Source organism: Centropristis striata, chromosome 4 (genome assembly GCF_030273125.1).
Source record: "Centropristis striata isolate RG_2023a ecotype Rhode Island chromosome 4, C.striata_1.0, whole genome shotgun sequence".
Classification (NCBI taxonomy): domain Eukaryota; kingdom Metazoa; phylum Chordata; class Actinopteri; order Perciformes; family Serranidae; genus Centropristis; species Centropristis striata.
In genome coordinates, this window is record NC_081520.1 from 41793769 (window position 1) to 41814267 (window position 20499).

Sequence of the window (20499 nt, forward strand, 5' to 3'; positions counted from 1 at the left end):
TCAGCCGCACAGGAGGTGAAACGCTCTGAGGGGAGATGGAGGGGAAGCTTCAGAGGTAGGCCTCGTAGATTGGAGATAAGACATCTTTCCAGACGCCTTTTACTGTTTACTATCATAACCACGTAACAGCCTCAGACATGTCGGAGATAAAAGGAAAGATTAGCGACTGCACTGGCAGGACAGAAAACTTCATCTCTTAAACATCTGTGTCATGTTGCCAAGTACAGAGGCTGTAAAAACTCTTTGTAAAGCACACAGAAACATTCTATCTTAAAATATTAGCCTCTTCTGTACCCTCTAATATGGTGTTAGTGTTAGTGAGAAGAAGTAAATGTATTTTTGTCCGTCTTTCTCCGCGCCTGGCAAGAATTCAAGAGTGGTACTCCATTAGATTAATGTGTAAAACATGCAGCGAATGTGGAGCAGTTAACCTACATTGTGTTTGGACTAAAGGAGTGGTGGCAGACTACTTGGCATGTGTGGCTGCAGACTAGGTGTAAACAAAAGTGTTTCTAGCAGCTACAGTCCCAATTATTCCACAGAGAATGAGATCTGAAGCAAATCCTTGTGTGGTGTTCTCCCCTCTGTGTGCACTCCTGGTCACCGTGGCGGCACAGACGGCAGCTGCAGATTGACTTCATACTGTGTACATAACAATAACTTTGTTGTCATTCCACCAGCCTATCTGTCTCAGCATCGTCGGAGCGTGAGGGCATAAGGAATTCCATGAAGTTTTGATACCTCAATTAAAGTGCGTCTGTCTCCTGTTATCTCATTTAGTCGGTAGTCGATATGATTGGCATAATCAGACAAGCCTGATTGGTGCCTCCCATTTAATTAATCAGTCTCACTGTATCATCACCTGTGGCTCATTAGAGTAATTAGAGCGAATTAGTCAGATAGAAGGCCTCTCTCTGCCTGCAGACGAGTGGAAGGAATTTCATTAGGAGAGATGAACACACACACATACACCTTGGGTCTGATGGCCAGTGGTAATAGGATTTGTTTACCCGTGACTGTTATCAGTGATTAGTATTATTACCACAGTTGTAGGACGGAGAGATAGTCATTTCCGTTTGGCCCAACCTCCCCTCCTAGCTGAGAACATAGCTCACCATGCCAAATCTCATTGGGCGAACATGTTAGCAGGCTTCCTCTTTTGAAACAGAGTTCAAAAGAATGTGGAAAGACTGGGCTCCCCAAGTTACTACAGCGGCCTGTCTGTGCATTCATGTGAGAGCACACGCGTGTGGAGCAGTGTGCGGGAGGCTTCTTGGCCAAGTCGGTGTTGAAGTCTCTCTAGGGAGTGTTGGCAATCTGTTCCAATCGTCTTTACAGCTGACCAGACGACCAAATGAACCAGGACAGGGACTGCTGCTGTGGGCCAGTCCAACCAAGCCAAGCAGGGCTGTTACAGCAATCACACAGACATTACAGCCCACTTAATGCTCCCCTGCACACACCATATTCCATCCTCTGCTAAACTAGACAGTGCAGTCCTAACCAGCCATAGCCAGATTTAAAAATAGTGTCGGAGTTAATGTGAAATGGTTAAATGAATTAATTCACCAGCAAATTAAACCGTTTTCAGACTTGAAAAGTAAAACTATTCAAAGTCAGGCCAAGGAGAGCCACAGAGCGTTGACCTCGGAGAGCCAGCCTGAAGGCCCGAGCACAGAGTACACAAGTTTTCATACATGCTGTTTGGTGCTCTGTGGCGCTCTGGAGCCGTTACAGCGAAGCATCAACATGAGTGCTGGTATTTGCACTTTGCCTCTGCAATTACATCTCTTGTTGTTGCATAAGTCATGCATTGTGAAATATAGACTCCCTTAATTTGCATGATGTTGGATGTTTTTAATTAGAGTTTATTCATGTCTTGGCTCCTTGTCAAACATGGTAATATGTTAGGTTTATCAAACTAGCATGATGTCAGTCATTTATGTCAAACATGATGGAAAGAGAATCCCAGTAGTATGGCAGATGGCAGAGCCCCTGTAGAGCAGCCTCTGCTAAAGTTAGCAGCACTCCCCTAAAAATGGTTGGAACTTGATGAAGCCAACAGAATCATTAAATTTACTTGCTGCTATTTGATGCCTCTTAATAATTTCCAAATAAATCCTGTAATAACTGACTCTTAGCTGGAAATGTTGTTTATAACAGACAGCATAAGTTGGATGGATTTCTTTAAGTTTGATACTTGCCATGTCTGAACTTCTGACCACTTTGTTCAAACTGAAGCATGCTAAAGGTGTATTTACACCACCAGAGCAGAGCAAATCTTTCATGTGGCATGATTGCATACAAAGTTAATACAAAGACTTGAGTAGATGCAGAATTTGCACAATTTCTGTCTCCACATCCTATTGCAAGTTGAAATGTTTCAATGCAAACGACATTTGCTGTACATTCAATTGAGAAATTGATTAACATAACCATAATGTACTTCAAATTTGTTATTTTCTTATGTGGAACTTCCTGGGCTACAAACCAAAAAATTACACACATTCTTCCAAAATGGAGGCTTTCAGGTTCCTGAGAACAAGCTTTTCAAGTGTCACAGGTTTTAAGATTAACTGGATGCCTCATCCTGCTCTGTGGTTACAGAGGTATTTTAGAAATCGTGTTAGATTATGGGTTTGTGCAAAAAGTAGCTACTGCGACAAATACAAATGCAAAATGGACAATATCTACTATTGAAAGGTATATATTGTTATATTGTCCAACCCAAACACCTCTGTAGTAGCGGCAGCCCAGATATCCCTAATCGATCTGAACTCCATTCAGGAAAAAAAAGCATAGTAAAATCTTCTTGTAGACGGAAATAATGATCCATTAATTCTGACTTTTTAACATCAGCATTATGATATTTGGTAAACATTTGATCCGTTGTATTGTTCTAAAATTACATCAAAATGTGCGGTGTGCACCTCTGGATCCTTGTATGAACTCAGACAGGACGGCGTTCTGTTATCTTGGAGTTTCTCACCAGGTTTAAATCAGCAATAACAGATATTTTGGCCATGCTTGATTACGGAAAGAAATGGCAGCGTTCACTGCGCTTACATGAATAAAATAAATTTCCTTCATGTTGTTGTGCTGTACCCAATACTTTTAGCTTTTAATCTGCCCACAGTATTCCTGTTTGTGGTCACTGTCATAACTTTGGATAGATAGTGACAGATGTCACCTTTCCAGTCATTATAGAAATGAAAGGTCTTCATCTTTCAATTTAGCCATCTATTAATCTGCTATCTTTAGTCATGACTGTAATATAAACTGCGATGTGGGTGCTAGCAGGATCAGGTAGCTGGACCGATGGGGCACTGACAGTCTTCACTGCAAATAATTTAAACCAGTTATCCATATTTGCATACTGCAATCTCTTATCAGAGTTGATATCAACCAGGAAGTTGCATCTATTTGTCTTTTGTAAATTATCTAAATCCAGTTTCAGAGGAGACATCAAGTAGGGGTGGGCAATATGGCCCTAAAAGAATATCACGATATTTCAGGCTATTTTTGCGATAACGATATTCTTGACGATATTAGGAAATACTTAAAAATATATAGAAAATATGTTTTTTTTTAGTATAAATAAATAAAAATCTAAAATGTAGTGTGAAGTGCAAATCTCAACAGTTGCCAAATACAAAAAAAATGTATGAGAAAATAATAAAAATAACCATTTAGGGGTTCCGGGGGCATATTTTAATGACATTTTGTAAAGGAGAATAAAGGTTCTTGTATGTTTTATTTAAGGCATCTTATTTTGACAGTCTTCTTGTAAGTTCTGTGGTAGATTCTGTTAACACACTGTGCTCTTATTTTGAAAGCTGCATGTGTTTAGCGACAGAGAGTAGCTTTTTGTGATTAAAACAACTTTAATTGTTAGCTAATGTTAACCTTACGCCACTACATCAATAAGTAGGAATGTTGCCAATATCATGATATGCATTTTTTTAACCATGAAAAAAATATACCGATATTATCATGAACGATACGATATGGCACACCCCTAACATCAAGTCAGTTTGGCGCCATCAGTACACATTTGGCTATAGAAAACAACACAGGGTTTTTTTTCCTGTGTCAGCACATTAAAGTTTGTTTTCATTAAAAAAGGGAAACTATTCAGATGTGCTGTTTTATAGTTGTTCGGAACAAAGGCACAAGGAGAAAAGGGACATGTGCCCTATGTATTTCTAGCTTGAGTCTGCACCTTTGTAACATGTAAACTGACCACAGTTCAGTCCGGCTTTATTTTGCTAAGAGCCCACGTTCTACAAAAACCGCATTCAGCAGAATAAACATATTTGGTCAGTATTTCACTTAAGGTACTTAATCTGACAACCTATTGTGCTTATATGTAGTTTAAAATGGGACTAGTATCCGTCCCCTAATGGTCAGTAAGACTTGATGTGTGTGAACAAGGGCTCGGCAGCAGGGATTGTGCACTTTCGGATGTTACGCTCTATCAGCAAGATGAGTGTAAAGTCTGCCCGTGTCTGCTGATGTGGGCAGAGAGTTTGCTGCATAGTCAAAACCTGACTGAGTCTGAGGGTCCTTTTTTCCCCCAAACTGAGACCATGCCCATAATTGCTTGCCCACTTGGCATTGAATCAATCCTCTTTCATGTGTGATGTGTTTATTTAGCTTAGCAGTGAGAATTTTTTTTTGGAATGGGGATTTGGTAACACATTGGGATATGTGCAGGGTTTTGGAAAGGGATTGGACAGAATCAAGGGCGTCAGGGATTGGCACATGACCTCCTAAAGCAGAACCCTAGTGGGGGACTGTGGTTATTTAAGTCTTGCTCTGAAACAGAGTGCACAGATCAATTAGATTAAGATTATTGTGTGGTATTCCTTTGACTTTTGGGAAGTTCGTTGACAATAAATTACGGGAAGCTTGCATGGACTCATTTGCATATCAAAGAGAAGTCTGGTGCATTTAATAATAAAGAAAGTGTTGTTTACATGGTCAATAAGCAACAACATGAGCTGCACAATAGTGTAATCTGTTCATAGTGTGTTATTTCTATAAACCCATAGCTGAGATAAGAAAGCCAAACACTGTAAGAGGTAGTTATGACTTGGTGAAAACCAAACTTAATTTCTATTTTGTTTTAATTAAGTTTATTTTTCAAGTTGACGCACAATTGTGTCTTGAAGTGCATAATGCACACATGCACACTTAATAATCATGAGCGTGTAGTAATCTGTTACCCATGGTATTTTACTTCTGTAGTGATTCAGATGATCAGTTCTATATTTTAAAATTAATTCCTAGTGTTTAATGGCACAGTTTGAATGATTAACGCCATTATCTCTTCGCTTTCGGATTATACCTAAAATTGTCCTGGTCGCTGCTTATGCCTTCTGAATGCTGATCAGGCTTTACACGGAAGTGTTCCAGTGAGTTATTATATTTAAATAATTTAAGATGTATTAGCCTGAAGGCCTAATACATCAAATTGTGATTAATATCTGCCAAATTTGATGTTAGTATCTTGAACCAACTGGGCCTTATATTCTTGGTCCTGTAGCTAATCTTTACCAATATAATAATTACACCTCTATTCATGAACTAGAGCATTCATTTTTTGACAATTAATTTAACATGATTAAAATTTACAAGGTTCCTCCTTTCATCAAGCGTTGCACAAGCTTCTGCGCACGCTCGAATTCACTAACAGATAGTGCAGCTGCTCCATGGCCATGGGCAGACAGGCTGCTACATCAACTGCTCCATGGGCAGCAAGAGCAAGATGGCATGTAAGCAAGTGAGCAGTTTTTTTGTTGTTTTTTTTTTTTATTTCTCCAAACGTCCTGTGCTACTGCGTAAAATCCTTTGCAGAGGACAGTCGACTAACATTTGTTATATATTTTTATGGTTTGTGGATAAAACGAGATCACGGCCGGTCAGGGAATTAAACTTACTGCTGATGGGGGAAAAATCTTCTAATTAGTACTTGATCACACTATTTCTTTAGAGGGTTGTAGTTTCGTGTGTGTGTGTGTGTGTGTGCTGGGGGTGTGGGCGATGCAGGGAGGTGGGCATGTGTGCGTGAGTGTGTTTTGGGACCTTGTCAGCAGACTGAGCCACAAGGGCCCCTGTGGTAATGTGTGTATTAAATGATTAGTGTGTTAGTTAGCATAACGGCCCTTCAGCAGCGTTTAATCACTCTCAGGGGTGGGCGGCCTCACAGGAGGTGGATGGGAGGGGGCAGAAGCAAAGGGGGAGGCGGGGAAAAGGGAGAAGAGAGCGATTTAAACGGAGTGGAAGGTACTGCTGGTTGAATGAGTGAGTGGATGATCTGTAGAGAGTACGGAAAAATGAGGGGGAAAAAAGGAGTGAGCGTGACAGGAGGCAAGAATCCAAGAGAAACCTAATCCAGCAACTCACACACACTCAACAGAGGGAGATACAATCTTTACAAGGCCTGAACGTCTTGTTAATGTCAGCACTTGGCCCATCATCTGGAACAAGTCCCATAAATAGCTATTAATAACAATGCAAAATGGTTGTGGATAAAGACGGGGCCCTGCCTCGGTCCTGACAACACCGCTGTTGTTGATAATTGTGCTGTTGTTATGTGGGGAGGGGAGGGGTCGCCTGCTGCAGACAGTCAATAATTGTTGTGAACTGTGTGTGGAGTAGTAGTAGTAGTCTATTGCTACAGAGGCTGTCATGCCCGACACAGTGGTAACTGATTGACTGACAGGCTGAATGGCTCCAGATTCTGCTGGTGCTGGTAGCAGATCAAACTACTGGTGTAGATGGGTTTTTTCTTCTTGGCGGGACGTCGGTGTTGCGGTTCTGCTCTCTGCCTCTGCTGCTACAACATACTGGCCAAGTTCATCTGAGGCAGGACGGGTAGTCTGCAGCATGCCAGATGGGTCAAGGAGTCTGCTGTCTAGTCAGAAAACGGCTCCCATCTTTTTTATTCTGAAATGATAACAATAACGCTGATTGTAATGACAGAGACATTAATGATAAGTGTGATTAATTTAGATGCTCTAACAAAAGTTTTGTCTTTGTGTTGCAGAAAGAACTAGACGCCACCGCCACACAGCTTGCCAACAGACAGGACGAGAGTGAACAGTCCAGGAAGAAACTAATCGACCTGAGCCGCGAGTTCAAGAAGAACACACCAGAGGTGAGAAAATCAGATATTCACAGACACGCACCAACACACAGCCATGCATGTGTGCCTCGATTCTTTTGACAATCATGGTTTCTCTGTGTCTCTTCTCCTCTTCATAAATGCAGCCGTGATTATTTACTGAGAAAGCAGGGGAGGAGTAGACGGCGCAGAGATGCGGGCTTGGCTCCCAAAAATAGTCTCTCCATTAGTTTCCCTGAAATCCTAAAGAGACAAAACAGAAAACCCCTCAGGAGTTTGTATTATCTGACCTAGTTTTTTATGCGTGCAGAAAGTGTGGTCCGTGAGTGTGTATGTGAGAGAGAAATGAGAGAGAGAGAGAGAGAGAGAGGCAGAGCAGGAGAGAGAAAGAAAGAGAGTGTGACAACACTACTAAGTGGGATCAGGAGGGAATTCTGTCCTGTTCCTGTGTTCCCATCACTCCTCCTGGGAATATTTGTTTCATCTCTGTTACCAAGGCAACACACTTTAAACCACACAGCGAAAACAAAGTATTGTTGTGTTATTATTGGTAATGTCACCATGGTGAATTATTGATGGTAGTATGAATTATGTATGAATGGAGTAGACTGTGGATAGAAAATTGTCAACTCTCTGTGGAGTTGACAGTAGGCCTATTATAGTTACCACAGGATGAGGATTGTGACTATTGACTTCAGCTTGTAGCCCACCCGGTGTAGAGGAATATACACCAGAGGAAACTCTACCTGCATGCACAAGATGCTAATTTCCCTTTACCCTACACATTCATCTCTAATCTCATTTTCAAGTATAACCACATAAGTAGCAACACACAGGAGAGAAAGCAGACACACACACACAAAGAAAACATGCAGAGAAGCAGAGGCGCGCACACAAACACACAGAGGCAGATAGCCTAGATCACAGAACAGGACACACACATTCATCAGTGTAACAAGGCTGTGATTTAGGAAGGCTCCTCTGGCGTCTGTGTGGCCCCTGGCATCTCCCTGGTATGTGGAGGAGGAATCTGAGCCAGGCCAGACGAGCGACAGGATTCATTACAGGGCTGTAACAGGCTCAATAGGAATCAGCACTAAAACTCCCGGCGTTTGGAGGTGTATAAGCATCAAGCCTGCCTACCAAATAGGCTAGTTCATAACGTGTGATGGCTTGCGCTTGATTAAAAATGCCCCAGTCGTCTTGTGTGCGTTCGCCGAGCTGTGTTTTCTGTCTCTTCTGAGGCTGTGTGTGTGTGTGTGTGTGTGTGTGTGTGGTTGACCAGGCCTATAGAGCGGGCTGTCAGCTCTCTGTGGTCTGCACCAGTCAGCGGAGATCACAGTCACATCAGATCAGACTGCATTAGGCTGAGCGGGAGTCCGTCTCTGATCCATTATTCAACAACCAGGAGACCTGCCCACGTTGACTGTGTCTAGTCTGCTGAGCTGTACTCGGCGTGAACTGCACTCATGGTCTGCATAATAACACACACACACACACACAGGCTTTTGTAGCATTTTGAAAGTAGTGCAAAGAAATGCAGCGTGAAAACAAAGTTTTCATAATTCATTAGGACTGACACGCTGTTGAATTTTTTTTTGGAGACTGCATCTCACTGTGCTTCCTAAGTTGCTTGAATTATTCATCCAGTTCTTAATTTCCTTTTAGTTAGTCAAGACTCCTCTACCACACTGTTATAAAGGCAAGGGTGGGAATGGTTGTAAAATGTCCCAAAGATTGCTAGCCAGAGGCAGTGGTAGTAAAACAACTTTGTGTGTGCTTGTGTGTGTGTGTGTGTGTGTGTGCACATGCACATACTCACGTTTGTGTTTAGCTGCAGGGCAGACAGACAGCGAATGGGAGTTCCATACTCCCTGGAGGATTCCTCGGGCTGGCCTGTCTGCTGTCTGCCGGCAGCTCACACACCAGCCATCCATCTCCTGCTGCCTGGCCCCCTCCACTCCCTTCATTACACACACACACACACACACACACACACACACACACACACACACACACAGATTGACCATGGTGTCTGTGTGCATTGTTATGTTATATGGTCATAAATCTTTGGAAGTGGAGGGGGCAGGGGGGCGGAGCACTAGAGAGTGGACCAAAGGGGTTCAGATCTCGGTGTTTAGCTAAAGCAGTGGCTCGCCTCTGCGTGTTATTGGAGTCTGTTTGTTTTTGTGGGTGTAGTGTGTGTTACTGAGTGATTGTTGTTAGCACAAGCTAGTCCGGCTGCAGTGTTTAGTCAAAACTAAGACGACAAAAATGCAAGATGAGTGGATAAATTCTAAACTCGAAGTAACATTAGGAATCTATTTAACTAAAAATTCAATAAGAATAATACATCAAACTATAATGGTAGTGTTGAAGTGGCTTGTCATGTCTCAACGGAGGTTGAACGTTATGATTTGTACAAAGGTAGTAATTATTGTAGGACTACTAGGCTACACTGCATTACATTATAGAGGGGGTTCTTTTTTGGGGCCTTGAGTATTAACATTAGTTTTAAGCCATAGTGTAACATAGTTAAGTGAAAAAAGTCTTGTTAATGTTAATTTACACTCAAACAGACAAATGTTTGAGCACATTTTGCTTGCCTCTGTAAAAACAATGGAAGAAAAGATCCAAACTAAAAAATCTTTTCATCCAAACAGGAACTATAGCAGGTCCTATGGAAACCAACTGAATGGAAAGTGAATTCTGAAATGTAAAATTAGGATATAATGAAAATCTAATGCAAATGACAAAACTGACACCACTCTGGTGTTTTGTGTGGGTGGCTTTTTTTATGTGTTCGATGCTTGTGTGTGTGTGAGTGAGAGGGGAGAGCCAGAGCGGGGGGAGAGGCGGGGGTGGAGGTCATTATCCCCAGCAGGGGAATATTGAATTGGCCCAGACAAACAGCCACAACGACCCCTGATGAGGTAACAATGGGGCAGGGTCACCAAGGTCATGACCTGTCCTCAGCCCCAGACAAGCAGCCTGTCTGGACCAACCTGGGATTAGGCCAGCCTCAGACACTGGTCCCAGGTCAGTTTGGGATGCACGCTCCATGCAGCATCGGTTAGGCTTTTAGGCGGAGGTTTCTAAAAGGCGCAGAGTCTCCCGAGCACACATCTGTCGGTGCCCTACTTCACATCTTCATTAGGCAGTTTTGTGAGTTATGTGTGTGTCCACAAACTGTGCAAATCAAATGTTCCTGTACAGAATGTCCTATTCTGCCATGCTTTTTACCGTACGCTCCAGTTCAGTTTGTCAGGATGTAGGCTCAGCTAACAGCATGGTGATTTGCATGTTCCCCTGATACATACTCGACTGGCTATCTAATCTGAAACCGCTGACTCGTACTGGAAAGTCATGCAATGGGACTCGCAGGATGAAAAAGCCTTTGCTTTATAGTAAAAACTTGGTGCATGGAGACAATTTGCATTAACTGTAGTCCTACTCATTGGCTCACTCACTCTGTCTCACACGCACTAGTGGTGCCTCTGGGTGGCCCAGGTGGTGCTGCACCTGTTCTTACGAGAAACGCAGTCCGCTAGATCACCTCAGGGTACAAACCTGGCCTCCTCTCTCCCATCATGTTCATCACTCGCTCACGCATCACTCATTATTCATCAGCAGTGGCAAGAATGGCCCCTACTTGTATTCAATAAATGAATGACTTATTTGATCACACCGTGGTCTGCTAGTATAAAACTAAGGAGCTTTTCACAGCTCCTCAACCTCTCTGCCACACATTCCTGTGTATTAACTGTTATTTTAGGATTACAATTAATCTGTTCGTCATCTTATTTTTGAGATTGACTCACCTCCTTTTCTCTTTATCTTTCAGGATTTCCGGAAACAGGTTGCCCCATTGCTCAAGAGTTTCCAAGGGGAGGTGAGTGTGTTATTGGGAATTTATATTTACATAGTGATAGACAAGGCAGCATTCAAACAGTGCATTTTTTATAAAGCCTGTTTGACATTCGTTGACTGGTCTTGCTCCCTCTCTTAGTAACCTTCTCTTCTTTTTCCGCCTTCGTCTTTCCTCTTAAATTGTCATCTCTTCTCTCTCACTTCTCTCTCTCCTCTCTTTTTTCTCTCCGCCATCTCCTGTTCTTTCTCTTGCCACTATCTCATTTCCCCTCTTTCCTCTCCCTCTTTTCTTCGCTCTGCTCTGCTCTTGATTTTCTGTCCTATTCATGAAGTCCTGTAGCCCGAGGGTGTGTTTAAATTGCATCCTGCAAAAAAAAGGCACCACAAAACCCCCGCTCTAGCCAGTCACAACTCTCCCAATGCTATTTCCTCAGACTTTGTTTGTCTGCATGATTCGGTGGGGTTATTTGTTGATCTGGTGAATCATGAGCCATTTTTGTTCATTGTGGCTCATTTATTTACTTTCAATTTAATGTTGCGCCTGTAGGTTTCCATGTACCTTGACCTATAAGAGGTGACTTTTGTGTGTGTGTGCTATATCATACTCCCACCGTTTCCCTCTATCTCCTCCTCCATCATTTTGGCCTATTTCCATCATGACTCCTCCTTTCTGGCAGCCATGCATTTCCAGTTCACTCCCATATGTGAAAGTCAGAGGGTAGGAGTGGAAGCGGCTGGTTTAGACTGGGGCGTTATTTGGGGTTGGAGTGGGTGGACATTCAGCCCAACAGTATCTCTTCCCTAGCACACACACACACTTGAACACACACACACACACACACACACACACACACACATGAACACACACATGCACGCAAATAAAATCATCTGAATAGATAGTGACAGGGCTGCTTTGCTACTGGCCATAGAATATTACAGTTTAACACTGGGTTAGTTTCCATATTCTTGTGTTAGAGCAGCAACCACAGCCAGTGGTTATGTAAAAATGCTGTAATTTATAGTGGTCCCACCATGTTCTGCTGATGATCCACAGTCTATTTAGAGAATAGAAACGGCAGCAATATAATTGCGGCTTTGTCAGCTGTTTCCACCATCCTCATGTTGACACACCTCGACGGCGTGCACACCAGAACACGCTGAGGCACATAGTGGGTGGTCGCGGAACTGAGAAAGACATTATCTTATGATTATTGAGATAATACTGTACACCCGCGCCAGTCTTAGAGCAGCCCATCAATCAGTCGACTATTTTGCGCGCTTGCATGCCACAACATGAGTAGCTCTGAGAATGTGTAATTTTAGCCTGGCTTTGTTTGCTTACCCCTACGTGCTTTGATCAAGGACAAGACAGCACCAGAAACCAGAGGGTCTTCCTGTCTAAGTCCCACAGTAACTCATCCTTAAGCATTTTACCCTCGGAGCTTGAATCTTTACTAAGTGAATGTGGAACCCAGACAGAACAATAAAAAGTTTTATCCCAGGAACTTGGAGGTCTTGATACTCCTGTTTAATCTTTGTCATTGAAAGGTGGATGCCCTCAGGTTATTAATTATTACCAATAACAGTACTGTTTCCACAAAGCCTTAGTTTGGTAAACGGGTTATGTGTGTGTATGTGTGTGTGTACTCGTGTTTGTGTGTGTATGTTGCATGCTCAGTGTTCCTTGTTGGTCCATCGATCAGATAAGCTTTTCCATTATCCAAGGCTTCAGTCTCTGCTTCCCATAGCCTCCCCTTATCAGACTCCACTGGGGCCACACACACACACACATACTCACACATGCACGCACACACGCAGGTCAGCCTGATGCCCTTCACACACTCTGGGTTAGATAGGGGAGCGAGGCGGTGCTGAGTGATGGTGGCACAAGGTGCTGACGTATGTACGTATGTGTTTGTGTGTGTGGATGTGTCAGGGATACCTTTTGCAATTGCAAGCACTTCTCATCGGTAACCTACTGATACTGGTGAGGTATCATTTGTGTCACTTCATTTGTTTTGCTTGGTCTGTGTGTGTGGGATGGGGGCAGGGGAGCATGTAATAGCAGATGTCATTGGGATTGGTTGAGAGAGCTGCAGTTTGGAGCAGCAGGGTTGTATTTGCAAATCCTGGGTGGTCTTCTAATGGCTCTGGTCCTGCAGTTAACCTGCCTCTAACTGTAGGGTGTGTCCTACATTAAATGTCTATTTCCTGCCTCCCATGTTGGGCTATATAAAGCTGCTGTACCACTGACCTTGGCCCAGTCATTGTACAGTCACGCAGCCGGCTTCCTTCACTGCCATCGGCAGATCATTTTTGTGCATCGGTTTGTGAGCGTGTGTGTTTCTTCTTTATCTTTATCATGAGATTGTGCTGTGTCGCCCTGATCACATACTCTTACGTACACACACATTATGCACATGTGTTCCAACCCTGATGAACAGGTTTGGTGTTGGTGTGTGAGAGGTATTAGTCCTCGGCATCAGTAATCTCCCATTAGTGGCCTTGCATTTGAGGATCCTGATCGCTCAATGTCACACAGCACATGAAGAGGGTAAAGTACATGATGCAGCATGATGTGAGAATGAGATATAGTAGTGGGGCAGTATATGTGTGTGTGTGTGTAAGAGAGGGAGATAGACAGGAGCCCTGCCAGATATACATGCCAGATAGACATAAGTGTGTGACAGAGAAACATGTGAGAAAGACTGACACTGAAATAGATTGAGGGAAAGAAAAAAAATGAGTCAGAGAACATGGAAGTGACAAGAGGGAGAATTCGGGAGAGAGACTGAGAGAAAGACATAGAGAAATAAAGGGAGGGGGGGAGAGGGAGGGGTGCTGGCACCAGCCTACTCAGGGCCAGATGTTTTGCGGCTAAAAAACTAGAGATGAATCAAAGCCATGTGAAGAGATTTATTAGGTTCCCATAGGAGCCCAGGCAGTATTACATGTAGCCCGCTCTGTTTACAGTGGCAAGAACCCCTAAACCACCCATCAACTACACTACTGGCTTGGCTGGGAATGTGAAGACTTTATATTTGGACTTATATAGGCTTTTGTCTTTATTCCTTTTCTCTCAGTGAATGTGCTGGAGGAGTTGGAAGAGAAACACAAGGCTGTTTAGTCTGAGTGCGTGAGCCAGAGTAGTCAGCTGTAGCTCTGCCCAGTACAGTAGCACCCTCTGAATGTCTTTATTTGGCATCTGTTTCCCTCGATTTAGACTTGATTTCAGATGCGTTTTTCGCCTACTCTGTCTGCTTCTCATATTGAAGTGTGACACAGAGACCGTAGTAGAGCTCGCCGCCTGATGTTTCAGCATTGACAACAGCGTAAAAAAGTTCCCCCCAGTATGATTTTTAGAATTAATCTCTTATGGATCCAATCTAATGCTGTCCATTTCAATAATATCGGTGATGGAATGCATGCCGTGCCCTCTTGTGTTAATGGCTGCATCAGTAATGGATCCACACTGTATTGCTGCTAAGAGCTGACTGAATAATCTGCCCCTGCTGTGGCTGGAAAGACTGAGCCAGCTGTTTAATGATGTCAGCGTGCTGGAGGGGAAACGAACACACACATTCACACACACATACACACAGACGGACTGACGGACTTAGGCACACACACTCGAGGACAGACAGACGCAGACACGCACGCGGCAAACGAAACGCATCCGTCATCGGCTGAACAGCTGAACTGACTTCACGGGAAGGAAACACCAACGCAGCCACTGTCAAGACAGCCGCCATCCCATGCAGCATACCGACGCATAGTGAGGATAGACGGATATGTAGACGAGTCTTCCTGTAAAATTAATGGGCCTGCCCGCCATAGGAGTGTATGGATGTGATGTGACAGTCAGTTATGACGTGGTGTAGCCAACAATTAACCGTTCTCTTTTTCCTCCTCTTTCCTCACAGATCGATGCCTTGAGTAAGAGAAGTAAAGAAGCAGAGGCCGCCTTCTTGAACGTGTATAAGAAAATAATTGATGTCCCAGGTAAGACCACGTTTCATGTCTGTGCTGCATTGTGTACGTCTGTGTGTCAAGACCCCCCCCCCACCCCCTCCCCCCAAGCCCAAAAACGTGATCAGTAGACCCCGTTATCCATGCAGACAGCACCAACAGGGGAAGAGAGAAAGCATGACACCGTCCCTCTGGTGCTCCTTCACTGTGCATCCAGGCGTGTGCGACGCCTTAATATGTCCCCACGAGATCTCATCCCCACTGGTGAAGCCTTTAGAGGGTCTTAGCAGAAGGTGCATCCTGATACGGATGACAAGTGCGCCCGCGATTGGCTGCCGCGAAGTGCACACATGAGCAGTCACGTTCAGCACACTGAGGCCGAGGAGGGACACGGTCCTCACAGTGCTTCAGAACACACACAGATCTACGGAGCTACTGGTTGGAGGTTTTCAGCTGGATGGGAGCCCTGGAGGTGGGGGGGAGCTGTGTATGTAGGAATGAGAGAGGAGTTGAGTTCATCTATAGCGTAAGGAGGTCATCATATTCCCACATGGATAGACCTACAGTAATATCTTTGGATTGTACTGCTCCCAATAAGTCAGCGCCAGCTCTGACGGGGCTATTCTTAACTTGCAGCGAGACAATGATGTAATGCCTGATGCACACACGCACACAGACACAGACCAGCCTGACTAATGCAGCAGTCTTGAAAGAGGAAACAGTGTGTTTTGTTCTGTCTTCTATCAGCTGAAGGCCTGGTTAGTCAGCCCAGTGTGCTCTGCTTTAGATTAAAGGTGTCTGGCGAGAGCGCTCAGCACCAGTGGCCCACAAGTCAAACTGCTTTTAACAGGCTGTGCAGTTGATTTGGAGGAGGGCCTGCGTATGTGAAGGACGAAGGTTTGATAAGCGAGAGAAAGTTGATTTTCAAGGGCGCCGCAGCAGATAGGAGTCCAAATCCAAGGCATACAGTTATGTTCCTTAGTGTTTGTTTCTGCTTGTGTGTATTTGTATGAGACTAGTGTGCACATGAGTTTGTGAAAAAGTGTATGTGTGTGTGTCTCCATGTGTGTGTGTGTGTGTCTCCATGTACACGTGTGTGTGTGTGTGTGTGTGTGTGAGCTTAGCCCTGCATGGTGTGTCACCTTGACAGCACAAAATCAGCATGAAATTCCCCAATCGTTCTCTGCTGATCTCTCATTAGCATAGTTAAGATATCTAACTGCGTCAGACATGACACACACAAACTCATACACACACACACATACACACACGCACACACACAGCCCTTACCCCCAGCTGTAAGCTGTCAGTTCCTGTTATCTGTACAACACACACACATAAACACACACATGCACGCAAACTGCTCTTTTAGCTGGCATGCTGATGAGCGTCGCCTGCGTCTCTTGGCTGCCTGTCACCAGTCTGCCACCCATGAGCACCAATCAGATGTGATTGGCCTGACTGACAGGGCTCTCTTCATCACACTGACAGTTAACCCTGCTGTGTGTTCACAGAGATGTTGGTAAAATGCCTCCAGAAAAGTTGTCTTTCTTCCTTCTGTCTCTTGTTCCTTTAATCTCTTATTTACTTTTTGCGTTGCCTATTTTACGGCTCCACTTTGTCCATCTGTCTGCTCCCATGTTTTTCTTTTTTTTTTAGCTTTCAAGCTGCATCATAGCAAACACTTTAACTGATCATAGCCCATTAATCTCTGTTAATGTGTCTCATCCGCGGTACTGTCTGTGCCTATCTACTATCACTTATCCAGTTCTCCCGCTGTGTCAGCCGTTGACGCATTACTTTTTTTTCCCCCGTACAAAAACTAAAGTTTATCTCATGCACCAACAATAGTCTCTGTTGATACAATGGCTGATAGTGTATCATTCAATAACCTTTATGGATAAACAGAATGTGCATAACTAACCCTGACCTTTCAGTGTTGTGTGTCGTTCATTGTTCTATTATTCAGTAAAGTCACTCACAGCTTGTGCGTATTTACAGTTAACAGCACTGGATTTTTTTAAGATCGATATCAAGGTTAAAAAATCCAAGAACAATCTTAATCTTAAGAAAATGTTCATGTATTTACAGTTAACAGCACTGGATTTTTTAAGATCGATATCAAGGTTAAAAAAATCCAAGAACAATCTTAAGAACATTTTCAAATATTGCTGGTAAAGTTTGTGGTAATGTCATGTCTAAGGTAGGATATTTTACAGTTGAACATTTCCATTTACAAATAATAACAATGAATAAAAACAAATATAACATATCAACCTTTTAAGAAAAACAAGTCAAATCCAGTGACATTTATTACTGAATAAATAGCGCTACAATTTCTTCATACACATCTGTTAAAACAAACACACATTGCTTTGATCATTTATTAATGTGTGATTATTCAGTATCAAATAACAATATTAGTTCTGCAAATACAAGCTGATGCTCCGGTGACTCTGCATGTAACTCACCTTGTCATAACATTGCATGTAATTGTGATATTTTTTTGGTCCTTGCTGGAACCAGCAGTTCTCCACAGGGAGGTCAAAGGTCAGGGTCAGCTCCAGAACACTTCTCCTGGAGCTGCAGGAGATTCATTGCCTTGCTCAAGGACACTTCACCAGGGCAACGCTTGCTCTCTCAGGGCCTTGGATGTAGTTATTCCTAGCTCACTATGCCACCTTAACGCCCTTGTTTGTGTAATCTGCTTCGCGGTGTGTTAACGTGGTGTGTTTTGTCTCTGCCAGATCCTGTACCTGTGCTGGAGCTGGCTCAGCAGCTGCAGCTGAAGCTCCAGAGGATGCACGACATTGAGACAGAGAACACCAAACTTCGAGAGACACTGGAGGACTACAACAAAGAGTTTGCAGAGGTCAAAAACCAAGGTAAGAGACGGGACACAGGCGGGGACACACAATTTGGGATTTTTCTGACTTTGAGAGGGGGCATGGATGTAGGACACGCAATTAATCATAGATAAGCACATATCAAAATTTCATATAGCTATGATTATAATTTATTTAGTTGTGCAGTGTTTAAATGTTCCTTTCTCCCATACGTTGCAGAGCGTTCCAATATGACCAAAACAAAGCTAAGATGGCGAAGCAGGTTGCTCGAGTGAGAATGAGAAAACTGCTTATGCATGTCATTTTTTGAATGGCTAATTTAACATCTGGCCATGCGACAGCAGCCTTTTGGCTAACACCGATACAGTAATGTTGCTCTAGAAATACATAGAAAAGAAAAATTTACAAACCTGTAGAAAAAGTGAAAAGAACAGCAGATAGAAACAACAGACAGTCATGGAAAACTTTATTAGACCACCCTTGTTTTCTTTAATTTCTTGTTGATTTTAATGCCTGGTAGAACTAAAGGTACATTTGTTTGGACAAATATAATGATAACAACACAAATAGCTCATAAGAGTTTAATTTTAGAGCTGATATCTAGCCATTTTCCATTGTTTTCTTGATAATAATTTTGGTTATTATCAAGAAAACCATGGGAAATGGTTCTTAAATTAAACTCTTTTGAGGTATTTTTGTTATTATATTTGTCCAAGCAAATGTACCTTAAGTTGTACCAGGCATGAAAATGAACAAGAAAAAGAACAAAGCAAAGGTGGTCTATTTTTTTTTTTTCATGACTGTAATTGTGAGGAAATGAAGAAACATCTTCCCCATCTTGATGACATATGAAAACATCAATTTGATGACACGTGCAGTATTTAAAAAAAAGGTGCTGCAAGAAGCTCACATCACAGGCGACACTAAAAAATGACACACGTAGGTGGGATGTGGTTTTTTGTTTGTGGCTTATGAAGAAGTCTCATTCATTGGATGTTTCAGACTCCTTCCATTCCTCTATCTCCATCCTCTATTTCCACTGCATCCTGAGTTTAGCACCATCCAAGACGACTGTGATTGGTTTAGAGAAATGCAAACAAGCCAGAGTATTTTTTTTTCCTTTATCGCAGGGCACATCGGCGTCGTGGAGACAGTTCTGGCGATGTGAGACTATTATGAATATATTGAAGTTTGCCATCTGTCACAGTGATCCTATAATTTAGATATTATAATAACAGGCAAAAGACTAACGCAGGGTTTACAGTAGGTACCTGCAACAATATCTGAATTATGCCATGACAATGTTTAAAAGATAAAATAAAAACCCAAACTTTTAGGTCACTTTTTTACTCAATTGACTGAGTCCTCTGGAAACTGCTTCCGTTGTCTTGTGAGCTTCTTGCAGCATCTCTTGATATTTTAGTGAGTCGTTAAGTGGATGAAGATGTTTTGTAAATGTTGTGCATATGTTTCAAATTGGTAAAGATGTTTCTTTATTTGCCAGCGACGTGTCTGTTCAGATGTATTTTCCTAATTTGCAGTTCACTGAGAAGCCTTGGAAATGAAAAATGTAGTTTAGGTGATTGCCATCTGTCAGTTGGAAATGTTGTGATGACATACATTTTTTAATTTTACTCTTCAGTATGGTATTTGGCTACAACAAAAGTAGTTATGTTGTAAATATTTTAGTCTGACAAGTTCCACACTGACCATCACGTGTAAATTAAAAATGTTCAAGTGCAAAAGTGCTGCAGAATCATTTTTGGTATGCTGGAAGGTAATGTCAGCATTATGTTTGCATGTTGATGAACTTTTACGTGCAAATGTAAGGTCAAGGCAACATATTTAGAAGGCTTTTTCAAAGGGAAGAGGCCATATTTGAACATATTTTAATGCCTCATAAATGTTTCAGAAACACAAAAAATGTACAAGGTTTTACATTTTCAAATAGGTTTTCAGGGGAAAAAAAACACGAGGCACGGTTTCATGAATAAAAAACGACAGGCTACCTCAGGGTAAAGAAAGATGGAAAAACTGACAGAGAGGCAGAGAGATGAGTGAGAAGCGGTAATAAAAGTGGTGTAATTTCAGTCGAAAAGGAGGAGTGAGCGAGCGAGCAGGGAATGTTTTGGAATCCCCCTTTCCTCAGCGCGAGTTAATTGGAACAGCTCGATAGCGGCAGGGTTCCATTCTGCCATTGATTTTCCTGTTCCCTCATCCTTTATCCCTCCTTCCCGCCTCAATAGATGGGGGATATTTAAACCCCAAAACACACTGTGGAACTCCCACTCCTGTTAAATGCACACGCGGACCTGCCCGCACACTTGCACACGCACACACACACACATACAAAAGAGTGCAGGGGCCATTGATCCCCGCAACCTAAATGTTTAAAGTTCAGTTAAGCAGTTAAGGGGTAAGAGGGCTCTGAGGGGACTCTCCTCTATTGATTATGTGTCAGAGCAGTGAGACTGGAGTTTAAATCACACGCACACACACACACACACACACACACACAAAGTGCTAAGAGCCCTCAGTCAAAGGCAGCAAGCAGCAATGCTCTTTATCATTGTCTCACTCACTTATATCTTTCTCTGAGAAACACACACACACACACACACACGGAGGCCTATTTATTACCCCAGTTATGTGTTGGATTTATTTCAGGCTGCCCCATACAGAGCT

The 20499-nt window shown here is 42.9% G+C and overlaps 1 protein-coding gene across 3 annotated transcripts in view; it reads left to right on the top strand.

Moving 5' to 3' along the window:
• cux1b (cut-like homeobox 1b) overlaps window positions 1-20499 on the top strand; it is a 73914-nt gene that overhangs the window by 12032 nt on the left and 41383 nt on the right. For all 3 annotated transcript variants that reach the window (XM_059330687.1, XM_059330688.1, XM_059330689.1), the window contains exons 2-5: window positions 7052-7162; window positions 10974-11021; window positions 14923-15001; window positions 17716-17853. In XM_059330687.1, the coding sequence (XP_059186670.1) occupies window positions 7052-7162; window positions 10974-11021; window positions 14923-15001; window positions 17716-17853 (376 nt within the window). The remainder of the gene's footprint in view (window positions 1-7051; window positions 7163-10973; window positions 11022-14922; window positions 15002-17715; window positions 17854-20499) is intronic.